Genomic DNA, 23265 nt, shown 5'->3' with positions numbered 1-23265 from the left:
AACAGGGAGTTTGGCCGGAGCCAGCGGGAGACTGGGGAGTCGCTGCCCAGTGTTAGGCGCTGGTTGTCATGCCTCAAGGAAGCATGGCGGGGGAGGCGGCGGCCGCCTGGTTAAGTGTGCGCGGTACTCCTGTGCAAAGACCCAGGTTCAAGCCCTGGTCCCCACCTGCGGGGGCAGGGGAAGCTTCACAAGTGGTGAAGCAGGTCTGCAGGTGTCTCTCTCCCTCTCTTACTCCTCCTCCTCGCTCAGTTTCTCTCTGTCGCAGCCAAGAAAATAGGAGAAAAAAAAAAAAAAAGGAAAACTGGTGGCCAGGAGCCGTGGCTTCGCAGTGCCGGCCCCGGAACCCCAGCGAGGACCCTGGATGCAAAAAAAAAAAAAAGTGGCTGCACTCGGTGCCCTGAGCAGGGCAGACACCGGCAGGCGGCATCCCCCCACCCCGGCCCACTGGCACAGAACCCATCCCGGGCCGGCCGGCGCAGCCCCTCTCCCCCCACCCCCATGTCTGCCCCCCCCCGTCTGCCCTGTTGCCATAGAAACCCCAAGAATGGCATCTGGGGGCACGGGGCCCGGCGGCCTGGCGCAGAGCACCTGCTCCCCGCGTCGCCATGGAGATGTGCCCGGCCGCCCCTCTCCAAATTCATTAGCATTTAGCTCTCCTAATGAGGCTTGGAGACGGCGCCTTGATAACCATATGCTGGGGGGGGTCGGGGCTGGCCGGGCGCCCAGCCTCCCCTCAGCACAGGGTGCTCGGTGCCTCCTGAGGGCCTCGGCAATGACTCGGGGAGCCCGGAGCACGGCACTGCTTTTTGATGCAACACCGCTCCACAGTGTCCTACGATCCACGTGTGTGTGACCCAAAGACCCTTCCACACCTGGCCCCATGTCCCCTTCAATGACCATGACGCTCTGCACAGTCTGAGGGTCCGCTTGGTTATTAGTATTTTTTGCAAGTTTGTTTTGATTATTTATATTCCGCATGTGAGTGAAACCATCTGGCAGTTGTATTTCACCTCTGTACTTACTCCCCTCAACACAACCACGTCCAGTTCTACCCATCTGGCCCCTCAAGGGACAGTGATATCTTTTTCATGGCAGCATAGTGCTCCACCACCCCCTCACCCCCCACCCCCGCACATCTGTGGTCACAGGGAGTCTCTGCCCCTTCCGGCTGGGGTTTCTGAATAAATGCAGTGGTGTTACACGAGCAGAAGCTATTCCCGCTTTCGGTAAAGGCTTCCTAGCCTGTTTCCCACAGGAAGGCACTGATCATGTCCCCCGCAGGCGCCGGGGGGAGCTCCTTTCTCTCCATGCCCTCGCCGGCACTCACTGCGTGGTCTTCCAGGTGGTTCTCACCGGCCCCTCCCGTGCACACACGCACGCACACGCACGCTTCACCGTCTCCTCATCTCCGTGCGCTCCTCCTGCCTCAAACGCCCTGGCCTGCCCTGCCCTGCTGCCTGGAGACCCCTCTGCGTCCTTCACAGCTTCCCTGGGTTCCCTGCCTGAGGCTCCCGTCACCACGTGTCCCCTCCTCTGCCTGTGGGCTCAAGCCAAGGCCAGCAACACTCTCCTCCGACCTGAGACCAACTTGTCAACCTGAGGGGCCCCCGGACTCCATGGGGACCAAGCGCCCCAGGACACCGAGGGAGCCTGTAGAGAGGGAGCAGCTAGGGTGTCTCTGGGGCGCCCAGCAGGGCATCCAGCACTCTCCCCAGGGGCTCGGCCTGAGTCCTTCCTGTCCCCCCCCCCCCCCCCCCCCCCGCAGCAGTGAGGTGAGACGGGGCCCAAAAATGGAGACACTAAACTGTCCGCTTGGGTCACAGAGAGAACATATCCCTCCAGAGCTGGGAGGGGGCAGAGGAAGGGGAGCTACCCCCACTGCCGGGGGGCATATCCCGGGTGGGGGCCAGGCGGTGACGCACCTGGTTAAGTGCACACATTACAGTGCGCAAAGGCGCCGGTCCCCACCTGCAGGGAGAAAGCTTCACGATTGGTAAAGCAGGGCTGTGGGTGTCTCTCTGTCTCTCTCCCTTTCTATCTCCCCATTCCCTCTTGATTTATCTCTGTCTTCATCCACTAAATAGACAAAATGTTAATTAAAAAAAAAGAAGTGATTTAAAAGAGAGAGAGAGAGAGGCGCCCTGTGCCCCTGCCCTCCCACCGCCTGGGGCCTGGGCTCACTACCCCGCTGTCTCCGTGGACATCAAACAGAGGACAGCTCCCCCGCCCAGGCCAGTACCCCTGCAGGCTCAGCTTCCCTCCCTCCCCCGTGCCTCCCAGCTTGCTGGCTACAATTAATCCCGTCCTCCCCCTGAGAAATTAATCAGACACTGGCGGGTGATGTTTTGGCCTCTGAGCAGCCGCCAGGCCTGTGTTAGGGCACACTTGACATTTCTCTGCACGCCGCCGGCTGGGGGGCAGCCCCCCCACAATCCCCGGGTGACCCAGGCAGAGCTGAGCACTGACCACCTGGGCCTGGGGGTGAGAGGGGCCTGACTCAGACCACCTCCAGCTCCCCAGGCCCCAAACCACCCCCCCCAACACACACACACACACACACACACACACACACACACACACACACACACACACGGCTGGGAAGTACGTAGCTGGTCAATTAGTGCCTGTAGGCCCTGCTAGGGACCTGAACGCTTGGTGACTGTGAAATTCTAAATTACAGGCGCCGGGTGCGAGGGGAGAAGAGGTGCAGGGGGCCGATTACACATGTCTCCTCGGCTGATCCTCTCAAGTGAGAAATTGCTTCTCCTCACTTTACAATGAAGCCTTGAATTAAAAGCCAGCCTCATGATGCGACCACCCCCCCCAGGGACCCCGCTCTTCTGGAGTCTGTCCCCCGCATGCCTGTCCCCTCCAACCTGTCCCAGGGCAGCGGGGACCTGGCCAAGCGGGCGGCCCAAGCCAGCGTAACACTCTGCTCCCCTCTTGCTCATTAGAAAGGAAGCCTTCTGGCTAAGCACACGTGCTTCCATGCACAAGGACCCAGGTTTGAGCCCCGGGTCTCCACCTGCAGAGGAAAGCTTTGCAAGTTAGCAGCAGGGCTGCAGGTGTCTCTCCTCCTCTCTACCACCCTCCCCTCTCAATTTCTGGTTGTCTCTACCCAAGAAATAAAGATAACTAAAATGAGGAGGACGAAGAGGAGGTGGAAATGGAGGAGGAGGTGGAAATGCAGGGGGAGGTGGAGGAGGAAGTAGAAGAGGAGGAGGAGGTGGAGGAGGAGGAGGAGGAGGAGGAGGAGAAGGAGAGGAGGAGGAGAGGAGGAGGAGGAGAAGGAGAGGAGGAGGAGAGGAGGAGGAGGAGGAGAGGAGGAGGAGGAGGAGAAGGAGAGGAGAAGGAGAAGGAGAGGAGGAGGAGAAGGAGGAGGAGGAGAAGGAGAGGAGGAGGAGAAGGAGGAGGAGGTGGAGGAGGAGGAGGAGGTGGAGGAGGAGGAGAAGGAGAGGAGGAGGAGAAGGAGGAGGAGGAGGAGGTGGAGGAGGAGGAGGAGGAGGAGGAGGAGGAGGAGGAGGAGGAGGAGGAGGAGGAGAAGCTTATCCAAAGAGAAATAATTCGAGGTCCCAGGTTCAATCCCCAGAACCACCATAAGCCAGAACTGAGTAATACTCTGGTCTCTGTCTATCCATATCTCTATCCCATGAAAAGAAGATAAATGTAAAGAAAGAGAGAAATAAGGGTGAGGGAGACAGCATAAGGATTACACAAGAAAACCTCCACACCTGAGGCACCAAAATCCCAGGTTCGATCCCCAGCACCACCGTGAGCCAGAGCTGAGCAGGGCTCTGGTAACAAGCAGATAAAGAACTACAAGTACACTGCCCGCTTGAAAAAGGAAGTTCCTGTCCGGCTCGGAGGTGCTTGGTGAAGCCTCTGGGAGGTAAGGGCAGCGTGCCCACTCCGCCAGCACCGCCCAGCTGTCTCTGCAGGGGTCCATCCAGCAGGGCGGCAGCCCGCAGGCGGTTCTGGGAGTTTTTAGGTAACGGAGAGCCAGCTAAATGCATTCTAGCGTGTTGGCTAATTGTTAAAAATTAGCCCCACCACCAACCCTTAACTACGAGGAAGATGCTAATCAAGGAATATTAAAAGTTGGGGAGGGAAATCACATAAAAATGTAAATGTGTGTGTGAAAGCCGGGCGGGGGCGAGGCTGTTGCCAGCAGTGACTCTGGGGTGGAGTGGGGGGTGGAACACATTTCAGGTCGCCTGCAGAGAGCTCACACCACTCCTGGGCTCAGTGTGGATGACCGGGCACCTCCCTCCCTCTCATGTCCACTCCACTCTCTGCCCCAGGCCTTTGGCTGGCCCTCTGCAAATTCCCAGTTAAACGCACACATTCCTTGCCTGAGGACCGGTGTCAAGCCCCCCTCTTCACATGCAGTGAAACAAGGCTGCAGGTGTCTCTCTCCCTCACTATCTCCCCTTCCCCTCTCAATTTCTCTCTGTCCTATAAAAAAAGGGAAAAGGAAGAATGATAGGAGGAGGAGAAAGAGAAGAAGTAGAAGGAGGGGGAGGAGAAGTAGGAAAAAGAGGAGGAGGAGGAGAAGGAAGAGGAGGAAGAGGAGCCGCCACTGAGAGTGGTAGATTCATTGGGCAGAGGCACCAAGCCCCAGCGACAAAAAAGAAAAAAAGACGAGAAAGAAAGAGAGAGAAAGAAAGAGAGAGAGAGGGAGAAGAAGAAAGAAAGAAAGAGAGAGAGACAGGGAGAAGAAGAAAGAGAGAAAGAAAGAGAGGGAGAAGAAGAAAGAAAGAAACAAAGAAAGAAAGAAAGAGAGAGAGAGAGAGAGAGAGAGAGAGAGAGAGAAAGAAAGAAAGAAAGAAAGAAAGAAAGAAAGAGGAGGAGGAGGAGGAGGAAAGCTTGGTGTGGGAGCAGAGCAGTGGTGTCACCGCACTCCTGGCCCCATGGCCACATAAAGAATAAGGAGAGAAAAGGAATCTCCCAAAGGCGCCGAGTGGCAAGGAGAGCGGGCCTGGACACGTCAAGTAAGCCAAGCTCTCTGCCACTTCGCGGAGCCACTGGATTTGATGGAAAGGGGAGTGAGATTCGCTCTAAGAAGAAGACACTTGTGTTTTTAGAGTGAGCCTCCAGTAATTAAAAGCCTCTTGCTCCCATCCCACCTCTTGCGGCCTGTCGCCTACGGGGACACGTCTGACAAGCACTGAAAGCCTCTCGGGGCTTCGAGGGCGGCCCCGTCACCTGCAGTGGACTCTGCACTGCACTGATGAGCAAGAAGCTTGCCCCTTTTTTCTTTTTCCTGATTGATGTGGAGTTTGCTGTTCGGGGTGTGTGTTTCGCATGGAGAGAATAAATGTCTACACATATGGGAGGAATATGGGAGGAAAGGAACACGGTGTCTTCATGACGCTAGAACTGAGGGCACTGGGGGTCCTCCCACACACACGTGTGCCTACAGTCTTATAACTGCCGGCCTGGGTTAAGTCAGCAAAAGGAGGAGAGAGAAATAGCACAGGGGCCCGGCAGTAGCACACCTGCTTATAAGCACACATTATCAACTCCAGGGACCTGGGTTCAAGACCCCACTTCCCACCTGTGGGGAGGATGCTTCGTGAGCTGTGGAGAGTTCTATAGGTACCTCTCTTTCTCTAACTCCTCCCTCCCTTCTTAATCCTTTCTGTTCTATTGAATAAGAAATTAAAAATAATAATAATAAGAGGGAAAAATGGCCACTGGGAGTAGTGGATCTGTAGTGCCAGCTGAGCCCTAGCAATAACCCTGGTGGCAATAAAAAAGTAAATAAATAAACAAGATAAAACAAAATGAAGTAAGAAATAGCAATGCTGGTGAGATGAGGTTTGGGGGGGACAGAGCCAGCTGGGACCAGGCCTGCACATCTCCCCATCCCTCCCAGGGCTCCCAGCTCAGGAGGACCCCACAGGCTGACCAGGGGCCTGGGTGGGTGCTGGCAAGTCAGGAGAGACCCCAAGCTGCCGGCACACGCCAGCCTCTGCCCACTGACCATACAGGCACGCAGCACCTCACACATGAGGGCCCCCCGGCAAACACGGGGGCCAGACTCGGAGGAAAAGGGGTCTCTTCTTCAACACCTGCCATCGCTGACAGAGGAGGGGGAGCTGGGCGGAGTACTCAGCACTCAGAGCCCCGTGCTCCCCAGAGCAGCCTAGACAGTCACCGGACACACCACTCTCCACCACGACCTGCCCTGGCGTGTGTGAGAGGGTGAAAGCCAGGCCGAGTGAGAGCTTTGCAAAGTCCCCAGAGGGAGCTGGGGGCCTGGCGAGCTTGTCAACGGGGAGATACCACGCCTGCCTCACCCCCAGTACTCTGAGCCAAAGAAAAATAAAATATTTATGCCACAGCACGCACAAAGACCCGGGTTCAAGCTCCCTGGTCCCCACCTGCAGGGGAGACGCTTCATGAGCGGTGGAGCAGTGCTGAGGCTGTCCCTCTCTCCCTATTTCTCTCTATTTCTATTAGGAAGAGAGAACAATAAAATGGTTACTGGGACAGCAGAGTCATCGTGCAGGCCCCAAGCCCCAGTGATAACCTGGATGGAAAAAGAAAGAGAGAAAACGTTTCTGTGTGATGTCAGCACCCAGAAGAGCCCCGCCAGCCAGGCTCCACGCCCTTCCTCGTTCCCCCACCCCCGTCGGCAGACCAAGCCGGTCAGAAGCAAAGCCTACTAGGGACAAGGAGTCCAAACAGAAAGGCGGTTTAATATCCAGCACATGAAGCAGACAAATGGAGCACAATCAAAAGCTCATTAGGACGAATGAGCAACGGCCTCCCCCCGCCCCACCCCCTGCCTGTGGGGTGTGTGTGGGGGGGAGATAACGCCTCCCTATCAGCTCCCATCATGCTGTGCGGCAGGGGCCCTGATCAGCCCCTGATCTGTGACTCTCAGGCCAGAAACTGGCTGGAGAACGGACAGGGCGCCAAAATGCCACACAGTGGGCCTGGGGTCTAGCTGAGCCGGAACCACACACTGGAGGCACCAAGGCTCTGTGCTGCGCTGTCTCTCTCTCTGCTGGAAGGATAAGTCAGCCTCTGCACCATGGCTCTGTGCTGCGCTGTCTCTCTCTCTGCTGGAAGGATAAGTCAGCCTCTGCACCATGGCTCTGTGCTGCGCTGTCTCTCTCTCTGCTGGAAGGATAAGTCAGCCTCTGCAAACATCAGAGTGTTGCTGAGGCTGCCCAGTGAGAGACACACAGCTCTAGTCAGGCACCCCCCACTTCTCAAAAGCAGTCCACATACTATCTGCTTCTGCACCTCCTGAGAGGAATGCGGGCGTCTCGAGCCAGGGAGACAGCTCAGCCATAGGGCACAGGACTTGCAGGCCTGATGTCCCGGGTTCCATTCCCAGCCTGGCCTTATACCAGAGCTGAGCAGGTCTCTGTTCTCTCTCTCTCTCTCTCTCTCTCTTCCTCTCTCCCTCTCCCCCCCACCTTCTCTCTCTCTCTTTCTCCCTCATTAAAACAAGCAATTTTTGGCTTGGGAGACAGCATAATAGTTCTGCACACAAAACTGTCTTCCCTTCCTCTCTCCATTTCTCTCTGTCCTATCTAACAATGACGACATCAATAACAATAATAACTACAACAATAAAAAAAACAAGGGCAACCAAAGGGAAAATAAATAAGTAAATATCAAAAAAGAAAAACATTTTTTTAAAAAAGCTTGACTTTTATTTTTTTTTACAAAGTCCTGCTCAGCTCTGGCTGATGGTGGTGTGGGGAACTGAACCTGGGACTTCAAAGCCTCAAACGTGAGAATCTCTTTGCATAACCATCAGGCTATATCCTCTGCAAGCTGGCGGAGAAGCCTGAGCCTTTGGCACCGGGGACAGGGGTGCAAGGAGCCCCCCAGACCACTGCCCCCAACCCTGGGCAGTCAAGGGCTCAGCCCTCAGCCTGGCTGCGGCACAGCCTGGGCCAGCGAGGGAGGGAGGCAGGCTGCCTGTTGGTGACAGAGGAACTGAAAACAAACATGGCACGGATCCCGCTGCCCACGCACGTTTCCCGGCCGGGAGACACCGCACACGTGCCAACGCACATCCCGGCAACATCTGATGCTGCTGGCAGCCCCCCCAGATCTGCCCGCACCCGTCAGCTGGCGTCTGCCCAGGAAGAAGCTCGGCACTTCCCACCAGCCCCTACGATCAGACGGCATGCTCAGGGAGAGAGCCGTTCTCCCCGCTGCCATCCTCTCGGCCCCTCGGGAAGCTCTTGAAGGTTCCTTGTGGATGGAACCTTCCGAATAAAGTCTGTCTCCTGGTTCTTCTCCACAAGCTGGCGGCCCGTTGCTGTGGGCCGGCCCCTCTGACTCCGAGGGTGAGGTAGCAGCCTGGTTCTCAGTTGGAACCCACTGTCCTAGCAGACCACCTCAGGGTGGAACCTTCCAGCACTGCCGACAAAACAGGTCAGAGCCCTCCAGGGAGGGCACTCTGCCCCTCCACACACTTTCAAGGGCGAGCTCCCGCTAGGTCCGTCTGCACCACAGAACGCCACTGGTTATGCCTCCTGCAGGCTGGGCAGTGCTTCTCAGACCTTCCTTCCTTCCTTCCTTCCTTCCTTCCTTCCTTCCTTCCTTCCTTCCTTCCTTCCTTTCTTCCTCTTTCTTATTAATTTTGGGGGGGTGTTTGATATTTTACAGCACAGCTGTCACATCAGCTTCTAGCCTCCCCAAGGTCGATGTCCGCAAACACTCTCACCTCCGACTTGCACCAACCACCCTGCGCCAGGTCTCCAGCCCCCCTCCCCAGAGTCCTTTGCTGTGGTGCAGCAACCACACCCAGCCCAAGGTTCACTTTGTGTTTTCCTTTCTGTCCTTGTTGCTTAAGTTCTGTCCACGAGTGAAATCACCCCATAGTCATCCTTTTTTTTTTCTTTTGGGTTTATCTTGGTTAACATGATTCCTTCAAGCTCCATCCATGAGGCAAAGGAGATGAGAGTCCTTACAGAGTGGGAGAAGATCTTGACATGCCATCCATCAGACAAAGGGCTAAGGACCAAAATCCACAGCGATCACCAAACTCCCCCATCCAAAACCAAGGAGGAGGATACGGACAGAATCTTCACCAAAGCAGACAGACACATGACAAAGTGCTCAAAGTTACTGATTACCAGAGAAATGCAAATAAAGACGACAGTAAGAAAGTCCCACGTTCGAGTAGTAACAGTGACAACAAATGTGGCAGAGGCTGTGGGGACAAAGGCATCTCCGGCACTGCTGCTGGGGATGTCAACTGGCTCAGCCCCTGTGGAGAGCCGTGTGGAGACTCTCAGAGGGCGAGCAGTGGACCCACCCTGTGGCCGGCTCCTCAGGTCTGACAAAGAAACCTCCTGAAACCACTGAGGACCGAGGGCGTCAGCCCAGGGGGGGACCCTCTCCACTCTCCTGAGCCCCTCACAGTTCTGCGCCCGGCACCTCCTGGGACTCCCCGCGGCTAACACAAACCAAGCAGACCACAGCGGGGCACCCCGCAACCCAGAAGGGCCCGCCTGTGGGTGCTGGGCCTCTGGCAAAGAAATCCATATGGTGGGGGTCTTGCAAGCTCTAGGTCCCAGGTTCAAGCCCCAGCACCACACATGTCAGAACGGCACTCAGAACGGCTTCTCCTCTCCCCCTAATAAACAGTCCACAAGAGAAAGGTAGAAACAGGCTGGGGTGTGGATCCACCTGTCAACGCCCCTGTCCAGCAGAGAAGCAATTACAGAAACCAGACCCTCCACCTTCTGCACCTCAAAAAAAGAAATTTGGCCCATAGTCTCAGCAGGGGAGAAATCTTAGGGGGAAGATGACCAGAGGGCTCTGAACTCCACTTCCATTAGGACATTCAGACGTAGGAATAGGTGTAGGTATGACTTTAAAGTAAGAAAAGATGAGGCCATGGGGGAAAAAATGAGCAAATATATACAAATATAGATAGTTACAGGAATAATAGTCAACCCACATCTGTGGTCTTGGGACAAACACTGCAGTTTCCAATGGAAGGAATGGGGACGCAGAACTCTGGTGGTGGGAACGGTGTCGAATTACACCCCTTATCTTTTTTTAAACGATCTTTATTTATTTATTAGATAGAGACAGTCAGAAATCAAGAGGGAAGGGGGAGATAGAGAGAGCTAAACACCTGCAATACTGCTTCACCACTTGCAAAGCTTTCCCCCTGCAGGTGGGGACCAGGGGCTTAAACCTGGGTCCTTGTGCACCGTTAACATGTGCGCTCAACCAGGTGCGCCACCACCCAGCCCCAATAGCCTTATCATCTTATAATTTTGTATATAAATATTAAATCACTAATAAGATTTAAAAGATAGATGATAAATAGATAGACAGATAGGACCATGCAGGCCAGGGGCAAGGAGTAACATGTTTTTAAAAAAGAATCTTAAAAAATGAAGACATGAAACAGCTGGTTTCCCCCGGCACCTGGAGCTCTGCCCAGCACTGACTAAGCATGAAGTGGCCATTGTCCAGCCTCAAGGGCTTCCCGCGTCTGTCCACACTGCACCAGTCAGACATGCAGCTTGGGGACAAGCTGTCCAGTGGGAATGCCTGGGGGGGGCACGGGGGAGGGTCTTACCTTGCCGGCCCTTAGATCCCAGGCCTTGATTTCAGAGCTGAAGCCTCCACACAAGAAGACGTTGTGATCCTTGGGGTGAAATTTCAAGGCAGTGATTCTAAAGCCGCTGTGTCCGTGAAGAAGCTGGCTTCCTGCAGGACAGGGGGAAGGGGGTCAGACAGCGCCAGAGCAGCCGGGGATGGGGGAGGAGGACAGGGAGCATGGAGGCTTCCTTGGAGGGCGCCCTGCCCCCACCCCATCTCTGCTAGCTGCATCCCGTCCCCAGTGCTGGGCTGGACGGCTGGGCCCACACATGGGTAGTAAACATTCCACATCAGTAGCACACACCCACTATACAGGCGAAAGAAAACAAGAGGGCTGGGGAGACAGGGGAGACAGCGGTCACGCGGGAAGACTCTCCTGCCAGAGGCTCTGAGGTCCCAGGTTCAATCCCCAGCTCCACCAGAAGCCTGAGTTGAGGAGAGAGAGAGAGAGAGAGAGAGCGCACTAAGTGGCAGGACAATCAGTTGACACAGCAGATTCCCTGGTTGAGAGCACATGTTACAAAGCACAAGGACCCAGGTTCAAACCCCCCAGTCCCCACCTGCAGGGGGAAAGCTTCACGAGTGAGTGGTGAAGCAGGGCTGCAGATGTCTGTCTCTCTCTCTCTCTCTCTCTCTCCCTCTCTCCCTCTCTCTCGATTTCTGGATGTCTCTATCCAATAAATAAGATCATTTTTAAAACATTTAAAAAAGAGAGGGAGAACGAGAAAAAGTAGGGGAGACGCAGAGAGAGACGTCAAAGCACCACGCTTCCTCCTGAGTGCTGGCCTGGGGCCTGGCACAGCGGGCACCCTGCCCAGAGAGCTGCCCACAGCAGACCTTTCCCGAGTATGCCATCAAAGGCAGGGCTGGCAAGCAGCTCGAGTGGGAGGCTTTGCCAGTGCCTGTGCCATGCGTGCGACCCAGGTTCGAGCCCAGGCCCACCACACTGAAGGATGTTTTGGTGCTGTGGTCTTGGTCGGTCGGTGTCTCTCTCTCTCTCTCTCTCTCTCTCTCATTCCCCATCTCATCTTCTTGAAGCCAATCTTCTCTGAACCAGCCCTCTGACAACCCACTGACGATACGTGATTATGATGCTCTGGTTCTCTCTCTTCTCGCTCATAAACACTAAAATGTTCTGGGACTTGGACGGTGACCAACCTGGTTAAGTGCACACATGACAGTGTGCAAGGACCCAGGTTCAAGTCCTCGGCCCCCACCTGCAGGGGGGAAGCTTCACAAGTGGCGAAGCAGGGCTGCAGGTGTCTCTCTGTCTCTCTCCCCCTGCCCCCTTACTTTCTCTCTATACCCAATAAATAACGAATTAAAAGTAAATAGCATTGCAGTTTCAGGACCACCTGTGGAAGAGACTGGGCTCTGTGGGGCCGCCTAAAATCCTATTTTAATGAGGAGATGACGACTGGGTCTGGGACAATGTAGCCATGCGGGCACTGAGCCCAGCGACTCCTCAGCACACTTGCCTTTCCTACCCACGCCATTAAAAAAAAAAAAAAGACAGACAGACAGAGAGAGCCATCAGTGGCTGTGACAGGCCAGAGCGGGGGTCCGTGAGGCACCTCAGTGCAGCAGAAGGAGTCCGGGGGTCCCCATGGCCCAGGGGGTGGTACCTGCCAAATCACTGTCACAATCAGGTTCCCAGCCAGGAGGGACTCCCCCTGCTGCCCCCAGCCCCGCCCGGGATGGAGGAAGCCCTCGGGCCACACGCCCCCTCCAGGGAACCGGGCTGGCTCTCATTCAGGTGCCCTGGCGAAAGGTCACTCCACTGTGTCACAGACACCCACACACACCCGTCCAGGCCGCCAGCTCGCCCGGTGAAGAAATGAAAGTCGCCCGTCAGCACACAGAGAATGACAGTGGGACCGTGACAGAAACGCTTTGCGGGGAGGAGCTGGGGCTGGGGGCCGGGCAGGGTGTCCGGCAGGTGTGTGGGTGGCAGAAATCCCCAGTGGGCACCCCCACCCTCTTCCCTCAGTGCAGGAAAGCTGCTGTGACTCACAGGTCGGAAAGCCAACGGGCCCCTCTCCCGCAGGCGTGTGGTGTCCAGGCTCAGGCTCAAGGCTGAGAGCACAGAGAGGTATGCACCCCACCGGCTGAGCTATCTCCCCGCCCCTCCACTGAAACCTTCATTGCGGGGGCTTGGTCCTGGGACATGGTCCACCGCTCCAGGGGCCATTTTTTCTTTTCTATTTTTTTCATTTGATAGAAACAGAGACAAACTGAGAGGGGAGGGGGAGACAGCAAGGGAGAAAGACAGAGAGACACCTGCGGGCCTGCTTCGTGAAGCGTCATCCCTGCAGGTGGGGAGCGGGGGCTCTAACCTGTGTCCTTGCATTTGGTGATATGTGTGCTTAACCGGTGCGCCACCACCCGGCCCCCACAGAATTGATCTCTTCAGTACTAGGAGTTCTCAGTGACAAGACGAGCGGTAGCTGCGGCTCTGCCTTGGTGCAACGTTCACACAGGGAGACGGCAGAGCAGGGGCTGGAAGGCCCCTTGGACCTGGGTCCTCTGCAGGAGAGGCACCTGGGGAGGGTGGGCACCTCAGACTCCAGAGTGATGGCGGTTGCCACAGGGTGCCCCCAAGGGCCAGGCCAGCTGCAGATGGAAAAGGAGGCAGTGAGAGCCTCAGAAAGTCACTCCAAACTGTTGTCTAAATCACAGGCTAGATCCAGGAGGCACGGGGCGGGGGGGGGGGGGGGGCTCAACCTCCAGGAGGTCAGCCAGGACTGGGGGCCCAGGCCGGGCTCCACCTGCATGCACGGCCTTTCACCCTCATCTGTCGGTTTGTTTCCATGTTTGATCCGGGAAAATTCCAGGAACTCACTTGTATGCAGCTTGCGGGAAACTGAGTTCTACAATATTTAATCCAGCCCTAACTGTATTGATCCTGGTATAATGAACTCGACCAGTGTAAGAGCTACTGCGACCTCATGGGGAGGGGGACACCAGACCTCCCCTCCTCGAATCAATGACTACAGGAATCAGCTATCAACTGTCACCAGGGCCAAAGCGTGTTTAAAACAGTACACAGGAATCAGCTATCAACTGTCACCAGGGCCAAAGCGTGTTTAAAACAGTACACAGGAATCAGCTATCAACTGTCACCAGGGCCAAAGCGTGTTTAAAACAGTACACAGGAATCAGCTATCAACTGTCACCAGGGCCAAAGCGTGTTTAAAACAGTACACAGGAATCAGCTATCAACTGTCACCAGGGCCAAAGCGTGTTTAAAACAGTACACAGGAATCAGCTATCAACTGTCACCAGGGCCAAAGCGTGTTTAAAACAGTACACAGGAATCAGCTATCAACTGTCACCAGGGCCAAAGCGTGTTTAAAACAGTACACAGGAATCAGCTATCAACCGTCACCAGGGCCAAAGCGTGTTTAAAACAGTACACAGGAATCAGCTATCAACCGTCACCAGGGCCAAAGCGTGTTTAAAACAGTACACAGGAATCAGCTATCAACCGTCACCAGGGCCAAAGCGTGTTTAAAACAGTACACAGGAATCAGCTATCAACCGTCACCAGGGCCAAAGCGTGTTTAAAACAGTACACAGGAATCAGCTATCAACCGTCACCAGGGCCAAAGCGTGTTTAAAACAGTACACAGGAATCAGCTATCAACCGTCACCAGGGCCAAAGCGTGTTTAAAACAGTACACAGGAATCAGCTATCAACCGTCACCAGGGCCAAAGCGTGTTTAAAACAGTACACAGGAATCAGCTATCAACCGTCACCAGGGCCAAAGCGTGTTTAAAACAGTACACAGGAATCAGCTATCAACCGTCACCAGGGCCAAAGCGTGTTTAAAACAGTACACAGGAATCAGCTATCAACCGTCACCAGGGCCAAAGCGTGTTTAAAACAGTACACAGGAATCAGCTATCAACCGTCACCAGGGCCAAAGCGTGTTTAAAACAGTACACAGGAATCAGCTATCAACCGTCACCAGGGCCAAAGCGTGTTTAAAACAGTACACAGGAATCAGCTATCAACCGTCACCAGGGCCAAAGCGTGTTTAAAACAGTACACAGGAATCAGCTATCAACCGTCACCAGGGCCAAAGCGTGTTTAAAACAGTACACAGGAATCAGCTATCAACCGTCACCAGGGCCAAAGCGTGTTTAAAACAGTACACAGGAATCAGCTATCAACCGTCACCAGGGCCAAAGCGTGTTTAAAACAGTACACAGGAATCAGCTATCAACCGTCACCAGGGCCAAAGCGTGTTTAAAACAGTACACAGGAATCAGCTATCAACCGTCACCAGGGCCAAAGCGTGTTTAAAACAGTACACAGGAATCAGCTATCAACCGTCACCAGGGCCAAAGCGTGTTTAAAACAGTACACAGGAATCAGCTATCAACCGTCACCAGGGCCAAAGCGTGTTTAAAACAGTACACAGGAATCAGCTATCAACCGTCACCAGGGCCAAAGCGTGTTTAAAACAGTACACAGGAATCAGCTATCAACCGTCACCAGGGCCAAAGCGTGTTTAAAACAGTACACAGGAATCAGCTATCAACCGTCACCAGGGCCAAAGCGTGTTTAAAACAGTACACAGGAATCAGCTATCAACCGTCACCAGGGCCAAAGCGTGTTTAAAACAGTACACAGGAATCAGCTATCAACCGTCACCAGGGCCAAAGCGTGTTTAAAACAGTACACAGGAATCAGCTATCAACCGTCACCAGGGCCAAAGCGTGTTTAAAACAGTACACAGGAATCAGCTATCAACCGTCACCAGGGCCAAAGCGTGTTTAAAACAGTACACAGGAATCAGCTATCAACCGTCACCAGGGCCAAAGCGTGTTTAAAACAGTACACAGGAATCAGCTATCAACCGTCACCAGGGCCAAAGCGTGTTTAAAACAGTACACAGGAATCAGCTATCAACCGTCACCAGGGCCAAAGCGTGTTTAAAACAGTACACAGGAATCAGCTATCAACCGTCACCAGGGCCAAAGCGTGTTTAAAACAGTACACAGGAATCAGCTATCAACCGTCACCAGGGCCAAAGCGTGTTTAAAACAGTACACAGGAATCAGCTATCAACCGTCACCAGGGCCAAAGCGTGTTTAAAACAGTACACAGGAATCAGCTATCAACCGTCACCAGGGCCAAAGCGTGTTTAAAACAGTACACAGGAATCAGCTATCAACCGTCACCAGGGCCAAAGCGTGTTTAAAACAGTACACAGGAATCAGCTATCAACCGTCACCAGGGCCAAAGCGTGTTTAAAACAGTACACAGGAATCAGCTATCAACCGTCACCAGGGCCAAAGCGTGTTTAAAACAGTACACAGGAATCAGCTATCAACCGTCACCAGGGCCAAAGCGTGTTTAAAACAGTACACAGGAATCAGCTATCAACCGTCACCAGGGCCAAAGCGTGTTTAAAACAGTACACAGGAATCAGCTATCAACCGTCACCAGGGCCAAAGCGTGTTTAAAACAGTACACAGGAATCAGCTATCAACCGTCACCAGGGCCAAAGCGTGTTTAAAACAGTACACAGGAATCAGCTATCAACCGTCACCAGGGTCAAAGCGTGTTTAAAACAGTACACAGGAATCAGCTATCAACCGTCACCAGGGCCAAAGCGTGTTTAAAACAGTACACAGGAATCAGCTATCAACCGTCACCAGGGCCAAAGCGTGTTTAAAACAGTACACAGGAATCAGCTATCAACCGTCACCAGGGCCAAAGCGTGTTTAAAACAGTACACAGGAATCAGCTATCAACCGTCACCAGGGCCAAAGCGTGTTTAAAACAGTACACAGGAATCAGCTATCAACTGTCACCAGGGCCAAAGCGTGTTTAAAACAGTACACAGGAATCAGCTATCAACTGTCACCAGGGCCAAAGCGTGTTTAAAACAGTACACAGGAATCAGCTATCAACCGTCACCAGGGCCAAAGCGTGTTTAAAACAGTACACAGGAATCAGCTATCAACCGTCACCAGGGCCAAAGCGTGTTTAAAACAGTACACAGGAATCAGCTATCAACCGTCACCAGGGCCAAAGCGTGTTTAAAACAGTACACAGGAATCAGCTATCAACCGTCACCAGGGCCAAAGCGTGTTTAAAACAGTACACAGGAATCAGCTATCAACCGTCACCAGGGCCAAAGCGTGTTTAAAACAGTACACAGGAATCAGCTATCAACCGTCACCAGGGCCAAAGCGTGTTTAAAACAGTACACAGGAATCAGCTATCAACCGTCACCAGGGCCAAAGCGTGTTTAAAACAGTACACAGGAATCAGCTATCAACCGTCACCAGGGCCAAAGCGTGTTTAAAACAGTACACAGGAATCAGCTATCAACCGTCACCAGGGCCAAAGCGTGTTTAAAACAGTACACAGGAATCAGCTATCAACCGTCACCAGGGCCAAAGCGTGTTTAAAACAGTACACAGGAATCAGCTATCAACCGTCACCAGGGCCAAAGCGTGTTTAAAACAGTACACAGGAATCAGCTATCAACTGTCACCAGGGCCAAAGCGTGTTTAAAACAGTACACAGGAACTTCCCTGTTTTTTCTCTGGCTTTTGTTGCTGTTTTGCTGTTGTTGTTTCATTTTTTTTTTTTTCATCTTTATTTGTTGGATAGGGACAGCCAGAAATCGCCTGCCCTGGGCACACAGAGCGGGACCCTCTTCCATCCGCAGAGGGAAGCATGGAGCCACCGCCCGGAAGACATACCGCCCACCCCCGCACCCACCCAGGGGACCCTGTGGGCCCTGGCCCATGCGACATGCTGGCCCCCATTCCTGACATCTGTCAATAGTTCCATGTGACCAAGTGTGAGTCACCAAGAAGACATGGAGGTCCTCTTCTGGGGTGTGTGTGGGGAGGGGGCAACAAGAGCCCCTGAGCCTGCAGGCTAGAGGAGCTTGGGGGGCTGGGGGCAGCTGGCCCCACACACAGTTTGGGGGGCTAGGGGGCGACAGCCCACCAATCCCCCGTGAGACCTTTCCTTCACCTCCCCCATCGCAGGGCCAAGGACAGGGAAGCTGCTGTCTGGGCGCCATGATTGAGCCCTGTTCCCGGCCGGGCGGCATGAGTCACCTGGGGAAATCAATACCTTGCTCGGCTCCTCAGAGAAACATCAGCCAGCTGTAAATCCAGCCTCCGGGCTCAAAGGGAACAAGCACAGAGCCTCCAGCGTTCCTGAGTGGGCCCCCCCCCGCCCCCCGGCGGCAGGACATGGATGACTGGGATGGAGGATGGATGAGGGAAGACCTGGGGGGGGGACGTGCAGGCAGCGACTCCCACAGGCTGCAGGCCCTGCTTTGTACCAGTCTGGGCCCTTCCTGGAGAGCAACTGAACAAGACTGGGTTTGCCAGAATTAAAGAAAACAAGGGGGCCGGGTGGTGGTGCACCTGGTTGAGCGCACATGTCACGATGTGCAAGGACCCGGATTCGAGCCCCCCACCCCCACTCCCCCCCTGCAGGGGGAAAGCTTTGAGAATGGTGAAGCAGGGCTGCAGGTGTCTCTCTGTCTCTCTCCCTCTCTATCATCCCCTTCCCTCTCGATTTCTGGCTGTCTCTATCCAATAAATAAATAAAGATAATTAAAACAAAAAACAAAAAGCAAAGAAGACCATGGAAGACGGCATCTTGGTTCTGTACAGAAACTCTCCTGTCTGAGGCTCCAAAGTCCTAGATTCAATCCCCTGCACCACTGTCAGCTAGAGCTGAGCAGGGCTCTGGTAAAAATACAATTAAATAAAAAGAATAAATAAAAAGAAAGAAAAAGGGGCAGGTGGTGGGCACCTGGTTGAGTGCACACATTGCCACACACAAGGTCACAGGTTCAAGCCCTGCTCCCCACCAGTAAAGGAAGCTTCACAAGCAGTGAAGCAGGGCTGCAGGTGTCTCGAGTCCTCTTTCCCTCTCTATCCTACCTTCCTGTCTCAATTTCTCTCTGTTGTATCAAGTAAATATAATAGAAAAATAAATTTTAAAATAAGAAAAAAAAAAAAGGCTTCCAGGAATGGTGGGTTCATAGTGCCAGCACCAAGCCCCAGAGATAACACTAGTGACAATTAAATTAAATTAAATTAAATTAAAAAGTTCCCAGGGCTGGGAGATACCTCAAACAGGTAGAGGGTCTGCCTTACCACACTGAAGACCCTCGGCTTTGAGTCCCAGCACCACCTGAGGCACCATGGAGCCAAGGGGACTTCAGGGGAGGTGGAGCAGTGCTGGGCTGTCTCTCCTTCTCTCTTCTTAAATTTGTATTAGGGAATTAATAGTGACTGCAAGATTCCAAGCTGACAGGGGTGTGCCAGAGTTCTGTGCCCCCGCCCCCAACGGGAACCCCATAGACCCCCAAGGTCATAGTTATGGGCTGACTATAGACATATTTTCCCCCCTTTTCAAGTTCACGGGCTGCAATTCTCTATATTCCACTTCGAGTGAAACCATCCCATAATCGTCCTTCCTTTTCCCTCTTCTCTCTCAGGTAAGAGGAGCAGCTCCCGGCTCCCCCAGGGATTCCCCAAAATCTCTTCCCTCCCAGTGATGGTGCAAAAATAAAGCTTCCATGTCCTAAGTGTTCCAGGTCCTGGTAGAACTGGGCATCTCCCCCTAACATCTCCCCCTCTAGGAGTATGGACTTATATTCTTTTGGGGGAGCGGAAGGAAGGACTTCCGGCTTCTGTGATTGCTTCTCCACTGGGCACCGGGCACTGGCTGGTCAATCGAGACCCTCAGCCTGTCTCTGTCACTCCCAAGGAAGGTAGGGCTCTGGTCTCTCCCTCTCTGTGCATGTATCTCTGTGTATCTCTCTAGCTGAAAGCAAGCAAGGCCTGGGTGGGGTGAACCATGCATGTGCGAGGCCCGCCCGGCTAAGAAGACAAACAAGAGGTCCAGGCGGTTCTCCAGGGGCAAGCGAGGCCTGAGCTCCAGCTGTTCCACCCAGGGCGCCCCTGGGCCTCCAGCCCTGGGCAGCAGAGGCCCGCGAACTCCTGTGCACATCCCCGGGGAGGAGAGCACACCTCCGGAGGACGGGGCTCAGGAAGGTTCTCGCCAGTCCCAGTGCTGGAATCTGCCGGGAGGCAGTCTCCCTGAGACAGATGGGCTCTGAGGCGCCGGTTCCTCTGGACAGAGTCAGCTGACTCAGGAGACAAGGCGACAACAGGGTCCAGAGGGGTGACCAGTCTCCCCTCCGCCAGAGACCCTTCGTTAGGAAGATTACAGGCTGGGATGAGAGCACCAAAAATAATTCACCAGCGAGCGCATTTTATTTAAGCCTTGATTCATGGCTGCCGTGCAAAGCCAAGTGCCCGTCAGAACCATAAATTAGGGAGATAAAACGCGGATGGCACACCATCTCTCAGGCCGCTATTGACATTTTCGGATCCACAGATTTTTAACTGTATTGATTGAGGACACCAGGACAAATGGCCCTGGCGCCCAGGCCCCATTAACGACGCTGGGCAGTGAGTGACTGATTCCCTGTGTGCCGTGTCACCACGCCGGCTGCCTCCTCCCAGGCCCGGCTTCTAATTAGAGAGAAATGAAAAAGCCGCATCACCAGGGGCGGAAATTGGCAGACCGAGTTAAACAACAAGGGGGGCTGGGATTTGGGGATGAGGGGGACCAGTCACACTGGCCCACATGCCCAAGCCTGCACCCCTCTGCCAGGGTCCCCAACCCAGCATAGCCTGGCCCACACAAACACTGCCAGGCTGCCCACGCCCCCCCTAGACAGAGACATCCCCCCAGAGCAAGTGCCAAGCCCAGCCAAGGAGACAGGCAGGAGACCACCACACACACCTGGGGGCAGAGGGCTTCCTCAGGGGTGTGTACCCAGCCCTCAGCCAGACACCCTTGGGTCCTGTGTGGTGACACTGGGGGGGGGGGGAGCACTGAGGTGCGGGGGGAGAGACAGCCTGCTGCGGAGGACGCCAGATGCATGGTCCTCGTGCTGGGGACAGCTCCTCTCTGTGTCGCTCTGTCTCTCTGTCTGAACAAAGGGGCAGCCCGGGGTGCTGGAGTCAGCCCCCCCGCACACATACACAACTGGGCAACTGAGGAGACAGCTCAGTGGGTTGAGCTCCCGGGTCTCAGACCTGAGGCTCCTGCTCTGGACTGCAACACTGGTCTGGCTCATCTCCGTCAAAACCCTCTCACGTCGGTAATAAAAATAAAATGTGTTTTATGAAGGGTCCACTGGATGAATGAAAGGAAGGCCCCTGCACAGAAGCGTGTGGTGAAGGCCTCCACCCCTCTCCCCGCCCCCAGCTGCAGGGCCATCAGCAGTCCCAGCGAGCGTCCCCTCCTCCTCAGAGCAGCTCCTGCAGTGCGGCCCCCTACTGCCCCCTGCTGTGCCGGCCTCTGACTAGCTGTGGGGAGCCTGGGAGCTTACACACACACACACACACACACACACACACACACACACACACACACACACACACACACCAGCTGGGCCGAGAGATGCAGTGGGGCTGGGGGGCGGGAGCTGGAGCTGGAGCTGTAGGGAGAGAGTCCCAGAGACACCCCCAACTTCTCTCTCCGAGCCCCCTGGTAGATCCACCCCAATCCAGTGGGCACTAGGCAGAAGTGGGGGGCAGGCCCCTGGAGCCAGAGTCCATCCATCCTGGCCAGTGATGACTGTGGGGCGCCAGCCAAGTCGAGTGCTCCCCACCCCCGGCCCCCCACCCCAGAGGACGCACGCAGTGAAGCTCAGGGCTGATCCCAGAGCGTCTTGATCGGGCCAGCAGTCGGGGACTCAGACGAGGGGCCCGGGAGCAGGGCTGGCCAGGAGGGTGGTCGCCCGCAGAGACCCACCCTTGGCATAGAAACACACCTGTCTCGAGGTCCGTGAGGCGCAGGGCGCAGTCGAAGCCACCGCTGAGCACGCTCCGGCCACAGGGTGACCACCGGGCGGCCCGCACTGCCTGGCCGTGTACAGAGTAGGTCTGCAGACAGCGGCCCGCGTCCACGGCATCCCACACCTGCGGGGGAAACACAGTCACATGTCACCCTCGGCCTGCAGAGGGCACCTACCACCGCCCTGCGCCCAGGACCCAACTCCTGTCAGGGCCCCAAGTTTGAGCCCCAATGGCACAGAGGGAGCACCATGGATGGCAGAGCCATGCTGTGCTGTCTCCTCTCTGTCTCTCTCAAGCAAAAGTAAGTAACGGGGGGGGGGGGTGCCTAGGAGGGGACACAGCGGATAAGGCACTGAACCTCCAGCATGAGGTCCTGAGTCCAGGCCCAGCACTGCCTGTGCCAGAGTGAGGGTCTGGTTCTCTTTCTCATCAGTAAATAAATAGAGAGAGAGAGCGCACATAATGGTTATGCAAACAGACTTTAATGCTTGAGGTTCTGAAGTCCTAGGTTCAATCCCCCACACCACTATAAGCCAGAGCTAAGCAGTGCTCCCTGGTAAAAGAAAAAACAAAACAAATGAGAGAGAGCGAGAATGGGGGCCAGGCAGTAGAGCGCCAGCTGAATACACATCACACCATGCACAAGGACCCAAGTTCAAACTTCACAAGTGGTGAAGCAGGGCTGCAGGTGTCTCTCTTTCTCTCTCCCTCTCTATCTCCCCTGCCCCTCAAGTTCTATCAGTCCTATCAAATAACAGAAAGGGAGGGGGAGAAAGAGGAGGAGGAGAGGAAATAATGGCCACTGGGATTGGTGGCATTGTCATGCAGGCACCAAGACCCAGAGATAACTCTAGTGACAACAATAACAACAACAACAACAATAATAATAAAGAACATAGAAACTGGGAGATAATAATAAAGAACATAGAAACTGGGAGATAATAATAATAATAAAGAACATAGAAACTGGGAGATAGTCCAGCCTTTAAAAAAAGGAGGGTCAGGCAGCAGCACAGCGGGCTAAGCACAGGTGGCACAAAGCGCAAGAACCGATGTAAGGATCCCGGTTCGAGCCCCCGGCTCCCCACCTGCAGGGGAGTCGCTTCCCAGGCGGTGAAGCAGGTCTGCAGGTGTCTGTCTTTCTCTCCCCCTCTCTGTCTCCCCCTCCTCTCTCCATTTCTCTCTGTCCTATCCAACAACAAACGATAGCAATATCAACAACAACAATACTAACCACAACGAGGCTACAACAACAGGGGCAACAAAAGGGAAAAAAATGGCCTCCAGGAGCAGTGGATTCATGGTGCAGGCACCGAGCCCAGCAGTAACCCTGGAGGCAAAAGAAAAAAACAAACAGCTAGGAGGTGTGGGGTTGTGCAGGTGAGAAGCCCCAGAAGAGAGGGAGGGAGGGGCTATGCACCGGGCAGGCAACTCCACTCCTAGGCATCCATTCTCAGCGCAGGGAAGCACTCAGAGAGGACACATGTACCCCGGCGTTGACAGCTGCACTATTAGACTGATGACTAGATGAAGAGATTATGGGATAGAGGCTCCAAGGAACGCTACGTGGCCATTTAAAAAGATGGCATTGTCTCATTCTGGGTAAAATGGATGGTGTGGTGGTGATTGCACTCCCAGTGACATCAGCAGAGTTGAGAGACAATAGCCGGATGGTCCTGCTGGTCCAGGGAACATAAATAACAAACACAAACAACCTTGAAAAACACAAATGGAAACCAAACTGTCTCTTGGGTTCGGAAAACAGCGGCAACTATTACAGGTCTCCGGAAGTGAAACAAA

The 23265-nt window shown here is 54.4% G+C and overlaps 1 protein-coding gene across 2 annotated transcripts in view; it reads right to left on the bottom strand.

The window, feature by feature from the left end:
- The window catches only part of WDR25 (WD repeat domain 25), a 125725-nt gene that overhangs the window by 23275 nt on the left and 79185 nt on the right, over window positions 1–23265 (bottom strand). The window contains exons 3-4 of one of the 2 annotated variants that reach the window (XM_060181054.1): window positions 21441–21588; window positions 10574–10704 (exon numbers count right to left, since the gene is read on the bottom strand). The exons of the other annotated variant lie outside the window; for it this stretch is intronic. Coding sequence (XP_060037037.1) covers window positions 10574–10704; window positions 21441–21588 — 279 coding nt within the window. The remainder of the gene's footprint in view (window positions 1–10573; window positions 10705–21440; window positions 21589–23265) is intronic. 2 annotated transcript variants of the gene reach the window in all.

Source organism: Erinaceus europaeus, chromosome 22, assembly GCF_950295315.1.
Source record: "Erinaceus europaeus chromosome 22, mEriEur2.1, whole genome shotgun sequence".
Lineage (NCBI taxonomy): Eukaryota > Metazoa > Chordata > Mammalia > Eulipotyphla > Erinaceidae > Erinaceus > Erinaceus europaeus.
This window is presented reverse-complemented; position numbering and strand designations above follow the sequence as displayed.